General features: G+C 45.4%; 1 protein-coding gene across 1 annotated transcript in view; it reads left to right on the top strand.

Annotated features, from left to right (window-relative positions):
• Positions 1 to 6,508, top strand: part of LOC308461303 (acetyl-coenzyme A synthetase 2-like, mitochondrial) — a 27,215-nt gene extending 20,707 nt beyond the window's left edge. The window contains exons 10-14 of the mRNA XM_080978095.1: positions 870 to 996; positions 1,455 to 1,582; positions 2,838 to 2,901; positions 4,726 to 4,847; positions 6,196 to 6,508. Of these exons, the coding sequence (XP_080834221.1) occupies positions 870 to 996; positions 1,455 to 1,582; positions 2,838 to 2,901; positions 4,726 to 4,847; positions 6,196 to 6,372 (618 nt within the window). The 3' untranslated portion in view covers positions 6,373 to 6,508. The remainder of the gene's footprint in view (positions 1 to 869; positions 997 to 1,454; positions 1,583 to 2,837; positions 2,902 to 4,725; positions 4,848 to 6,195) is intronic.
• The last annotated feature ends 167 nt before the right edge of the window (positions 6,509 to 6,675 follow it).

The raw sequence follows: 6,675 nt of genomic DNA, 5'->3' as shown, positions 1-6,675 counted from the left end.
GAGTTGCTCTGCACAATCTCTCCTCTCGATTTCTTGCATCCTTTGGGGGATTTAGGATGGTCTACTCTCTGATCATTTATGCCAAGGCAGTTTCTGTATTATTTGTCACAGTCATGGCTACTGAACAGAAGCTAGGGTTGAACTGAAGAGGAAACAGATGTGGCTAATTTGAATCAATGAATCAATGAACTAGCAAAGGCTCAAGAATTATAAAATATTAGACAATTACCACGGACACGGGTAGTGCTGTGGGTTAAACCACAGAGCCTAGGACTTGCTGATCAGAAGGTTGGTGGTTTGAATCCCCACGACGGGGTAAGCGCCCGTTGCTCAGTCCCTGCTGCTGCCAACCTAGCAGTTCGAAAGCGCATCAAAGTGCAAGTAGATAAATAGGTACCGCTCTGGCGGGAAGGTAAACAGCATTTCCGTGTGCTGCTCTGGTTTGCCAGAAGCAGCTTAGTCATGCTGGCCACATGACCCGGAAGCTGTACGCCGGCTCCCTCGGCCAATAAAGCGAGATGAGCGCCGCAACCCCAGAGTCGGTCACGACTGGACCTAATGGTCAGGGGTCCCTTTACCTTTACCTTACCACGGAATAAGAGAAATCGATAACTAGGCTCCAGTGCCAAAGAAGATTCACACTCTGCAACGAGAAAACCCAAATGTTGTTATATGAGGTATATTTTTGTGGAGGTGTTTCTAGATGTTTGTCCACAGACATAGAAGCTTGCTTTTAAAACAAAACCCCCGGAATGCTGAATTACAAGCTACTTCCTTGGTTGCACAGCATGAGCTAGATGTGCAGAATACATTACATTGTAATTCATTCATTTATTTTTTAAGAGAACCCCATATTTCTTGTTTTCAAGGGAAAACTCTTAACACAGAATGATGTCTCTGGAGCACTTTGCATTTCTCAGGCATGGCCAGGCATGGCCAGGACCATTTTCAATGACCACCAGAGGTTCGTGGAGACCTACCTGACGCCTTACCCAGGTACAGAATTGTAGAGAGGGAAAGGGAAAAGGAGAGCAGTGAAGGGTTATTGCCATGGGTTCGAAGAACGGGTTCTTTAGGGCATATGTATTCAAGAGGCTTGTGGAACCAGAGAAAACTGGGGTACAATTTCTTAGTCAAACTAAGGACACAACACCATCCACCTAATTGCCTGAACAAGTTTTTAGAAGTAAATAGCAGGTACTTGGGGCCTGATCTGGATCCTGGCAGGGGTAGAGGGCCTCTTGCTGTCCCCTTGTGAAAGCGATGAGTAGAGAACATACTGAACATGTACCTGTAGCTGCACATTGCAACAGAAGATCTGTTATGAATAACAAGTGTCTTTCAGTGAAGCTCTTCTCCCCATGGAAGAACTCCAGGATCCCCCAAGCTAGTTTAAAATCTATTGCCTTCAGCATGTTAGAAGTGAAAATGATGTCTTGTTTTGATCCTCCTAGGCTATTTTTTCACTGGGGATGGAGCGTATCGGACAAGCAAGGGATACTACCAGTTGACAGGCCGTCTGGATGATGTCATCAACATCAGTGGGCACAGGCTGGGCACGGCTGAGATAGAAGACGTTGTGGTAAGAAATTGTGTCACATCTATAGTTTACTAGATCTCACAGTTGTCACAGTTGTCTCTGCCATGTCTTAGCAGCAGCCTAAGAAAATAGGCATGTGCTATGAGCTGGCAGCTGCCACTAGCTGCTGCAGGACTGACGTCTGCAAGTGGTATGATGACTTGCCAGTCCTTTTACTTCGCCAATGCTCCTCCAGCATTCATTCTGAGCAAGGCAGGGAGGGGATGACAGTAATTGAGAATGCAAAACAAATTTGATAACCAGAAGGATGTAAATTAATGTCTCCGTTTTTATTTATTTGGTAAACTAAACAGTGAATCCCAGTTGCAGAATTTGTGATTTCTACTCACAGAATTCAGCAGATACTGGAATCTCAAATGGCTCAACTAATAATTTACTGAAGTCACCTCAGGGAGACTTTAGTGTTCTGCTAAAATGGGCTTAGAAGAAAAGGTCCTGAACTACAAGACTTCAGAAGAGATGTCACAGCATTGTTAGTTACCAAAGTACAGTGGTGCCTCGCAAGACGAAATTAATCCATTCCGCGAGAGTCTTCGTCTAGCGGTTTTTTCGTCTTGCGAAGCAACCCTATTAGCGGCTTAACGGATTAGCGCTATTAGCGGTTTAGCGGCTATTAAAGGCTTAAAGGCTTAGCGGATTAGCTGCTAAAAGGCTATTAAAGGCTATTAAAGGCTTAGCAGATTAGATAAAGGGGGGGGAAAGCGAAAAAAAAATCTCAAGACTCGCAAGACATTTTCGTCTTGCGAAGCAAGCCCATAGGGAAATTCGTCCTGCGAAGCAACTCAAAAACGGAAAACCCTTTCGTCTAGCGGGTTTTCCGTCTTGCGAGGCATTCGTCTTGCGGGGCACCACTGTATACCTATGATTGCTTCTCTTCTCACAGCTGGACCACATTGATTTTCTGAAGATGTCATCTCACACAGTACATCATTCCCTGGTAGCATTCTTTGCTTGAAAGCATCTTCAGCTTAATATTCTGACTTACCCTATACTTTTGTCCTATAGCGTAAACATTCAGAGGTGGTACTTGGTCCCATTTTACAACTGGTGTATCTGATCTGTATTAACAGTGATAAATAGCAAAGTGGGGACTGGGCCTATCACAGCCTTTTACCCTGTCAGGAGCAAGGCCAGAGCTCAGGGATGATGGGAGTTGTAGTCCAACAACATCTGGGGACCCACAGGTTGAGAACTGCTGCTTTAAGTGAATCTTACCACAGACCTGCCTGTGTTTCAGAATAAGCACGGGGCAGTGGCAGAATCAGCTGTGATTGGATTTCCTCACAAGATCAAAGGAGAAGGTGAGCAATTCAAGTCTAGATGCTAATGCTTGCACCCCCTTGAGTGGCTCTCCAGTGGGATTTTTCTTTGCACGTTTACTGCATTATTGGGAAGGGTAAACAGAAGCAAAGAGAAGGATCTCACAGCATCCACATGGGAACTTCTAATGGTAGTTGGAGTGAGTCCCTGCTTATATCTATTCCTGGGGTTCCAAGACTGTGGGGACGGGGGACGGGGGACACCAGTGGTCTGTGAACATTCAAGCATGCTGTGGATTTGTGGTGGAAGATGGGCGACTGCACACCATTGTATTAAAAATTCATAGTCTCTTCAGTTGCAATTTATATTGCTGTTTTTATTTCTTATACAGTGGTACCTCGGGTTAAATACTTAATTTGTTCCGGAGGTCCGTTCTTAACCTGAAACTGTTCTTAACCTGAAGACCACTTTAGCTAATGGGGCCTCCTGCTGCTGCCGCCGGAGTACGATTTCTGTTCTCATCCTGAAGCAAAGTTCTTAACCTGAAGCACTATTTCTGGGTTAGCAGAGTCTGTAACTTGAAGCATATGTAACCTGAAGCGTATGTAACCCGAGGTACCACTGTACTGTATTTTACTGTACTGCAGCTTGAATTCTATATGGAATTCAAGTTGCAAAACAACACAACATATAATAAATAAAAGCAATTAAAAAATCACACAGCTTCTAGCACCGCACGTTACAATTGCTGCAACAGGCAGGAAAAAAAAGGGGGGGAGTGGTCCGCCAAGGCCCTACTTAATCTTCAAGTGGTCCGTGGGAAAAAAAGTTTGGGAACCACTGATCCAGTTTATTCAAGCCTTGACAGGGAGAAGTGACAGAGACCAGCTGTTGAAAAGACGTGCAGTGGGCTAGGGAAGGATGGCGAGAACAGAGGAAAAGAATGTACAGTAGCCAAAAGCTCCCAGACTTCCACCTGCATGTCTGCAGAGGCCTATTTTATTGTATGGAGCACATAAGGCTGTCGAATTGATCTTGTAACACAAGCCTGAACTTTTTTTTACAGCACAAAATAATATAAATAAATAAATAAGAAAGATAATTATACCCCACTCTTCTTTTTATTATTTATCTATGTATTCGTTCATTTTTTATTTATTTTTGTTATTTACAAACAACTGCCCTCTTGCGCACGATCAGCGCCACGTGCTCCTGCTAACACACATGCCCAAAACGGCACTGAAAGGGGGTGGAATGGGGCAGGGCGGGAACAGGGCAGGAATCTCTGCTTGTGTGTGTCCTGGTGATGCGCACATGTGGCCTGGAACAGAAACCTTGCGCGGGTGGGAATTCCCCTGTATTAAATTTATAAACCGTCCTTCATCCGAAGATCTCAGCGTGGTTCACAAGACAAAATGTAAATGCATCACTCACAGTTGCACGCATATATATATTTTTTAAATCGCATGGGACAAATCAACAAAAGAGACTGGGTCAGCAATTAAAACAAAGTCACAAAACCAAATAAAAGGGATTGCATATTGAAGCCTCCTTGCAGCATACTTCTTACTTTGGCATGGAAGTAATTGCTGAAGCTCCCGGCCACGTGAATCCACATTGAAACTTTCCCCCCTGGAAACTGGAGTGTGGCGTTTATGACATTACCTTTGCTACATGAGCAGCAGCTGCTTGGCAGGAGGTGCCGTGCCACAAAAAGTAACACCCGAAGGGGCTTTTCGCTTCCATTTTACTGACACCAAGAGATGGCAGAGGGTTATGACAGGAGTAGAAGCGGCAGTCTGCTTTGGCAGGCACTTCTACGCTTGCTGATGGCGCATCCTTCTCCTGGCTTCCTCTTTCCACAGGTGCCTATGCCTTCATTGTGCTGAAGAAGGGCTCTAATCTCTCTCAAGAGAGCCTGGCCTCCGAGCTTCGAGGGCTCGTCTCAAAAGAAATTGCAAAGTATGCAGCACCGGAATATATTCAGGTAACAATCTGAGCGATTTTCCTCTTCCGCAAATTTCCATCACTTTGCGCTACATAGTGCTTAATGTTCAGGGAGGGATTTAAGGTGACTGTTCTATCAGCGCAGACATTTCAGCTTCCCAGGAGGAACAACCCCCTACTTCTCAGCGCCCTGTGCAGAGTTTTTGGGGCTGCCTTGACCACCCAAGAGCCAATTTGGGTGTGCATGCGCAGTGGGGAGGTTGCACTAACGGAAGCCTTTGTGCAGGCTTCCACTAGCGGGACGAGTTAATTGAATCCAGTTAAGGGCAGGATCTAGGGTAAAAAGCATACAAACCAGCTGTGTAACCACTGCAGTAATATTTCTAAATATTTTTTAAAATGGGCTAAAGTATTCAGATCCTTCCATTCTCACTGCTGGTTTCCTCTAGAACAGCAGCAATGGCCACATTAAGGATCTTGTGGGTTCCAAGAGTGCCTTTAGGATGCATCAGTTCCGTTCCAACATGCCCTGCATACATTTCATGTTATGAGAGCAAATACATGTGTGTAAGACTGCCTTGAGCAAGTTTTACTACATATACTTGAATTTATATCCCACCCTTCCTCCTAGGACCTTAGGGTGGCAGGGATATTTATTGACTTCTCTCTCCCCTTTTTTAATTCTCACAGCAACCTTGTGCTATGTTAAGGCTTGGAGATAGTGGCTGGCCAAGGATGGTTCATGGCCAAGTGGGGATTTGAATTTGGATCTTTCCAGTATTAAGTCTGGCACTGCACTAGCCTGGGCTCACTCTGACACATAGCATGATAGCTCCTAAAAGCCTAATTTGCCTCAGTTCCAAATACAGTCGTATCTTGGAAGTCGAACGGAATCCATTCTGGAAGTCTGTTCGACTTCCAAAATGTTAGAAAACTGAATTGTGGCTTCTGATTGGCTGCAGGAAGCTCCTGCAGCCAATCAGAAGCCATGGAAGCCCCATCAGACGTTCGGGTTCCAAAACAACGTTCATAAACCACAACAATACTTCCGGGTTTGCAGTGTTCGGGAACCAAAACGTCCGAGTTCCAGGGTGTTCAGGATTCAAGTTACAACTGTACTGCCTTCTAAGAGCTGGCCAAATTGCTGTTGCTCTAAAAGCTAGGATTCCTTCCTAAGGGCAATGAGCAAGATGAGGGTTGAGGGATTGCCCTGAGGAACTAGTGGGAGGAGTATGGCTGCAGCAGAGTTCCAGATGCAAACGTGTGTGTGTGTGTGTGTGTGTGTGTGTGTGTGTGTGTGTGTGTCTTCAAGTACATTTCACTTTCTCAGGTTAATGTCAGCAGTGTACACTTCCCAGCCTTGCTCTAACCCTCGTTTTCTGGTTCAGGTCGCTCAACGTCTGCCCAAGACTCGCTCAGGGAAGATTATGAGGCGAGTTTTGAAGAAGATTGTAGAAAACAAAGCAGATGAGCTGGGAGATCTGACAACCTTGGATGATCATGAGGCACTGAAAGACATCATTGAGGGACACAAGCAGATTCAGAAGCAACAGCAGGGGCGGTAGCTCAAAAGCTCTCTCAACAGCCTAAAGGAAGCATCGCTCAGAGTATTTTGCAAGCAGCAGCTATTCCACACTTGTTATCCCTTTCAGAAGAGGGAGTTCATTCACTGTGAGTGAAAGAATTCCAAAGCAACCATCATTTTCCAAGACGGGGAAAGAATGTGCTTATTAAGGCTGGACACAAAGTCTCTTCCCTCCCTCCCTCCCTCCCTCCCTCCCTCCCTCCCTCGGACTCCCAGCTGTGTGTGGATTCCAAGGCTCATGTATTGTAGCAGAAAGCTGGGGTTTTGCTTTTTTTGCAGCCGA

This window comes from Podarcis pityusensis (assembly GCF_964106645.2).
Source record: "Podarcis pityusensis genome assembly, chromosome: 1".
Classification (NCBI taxonomy): domain Eukaryota; kingdom Metazoa; phylum Chordata; class Lepidosauria; order Squamata; family Lacertidae; genus Podarcis; species Podarcis pityusensis.
Note: the sequence above shows the minus strand (reverse complement) of the source record. Positions and strands in the feature narration are given on the sequence as shown.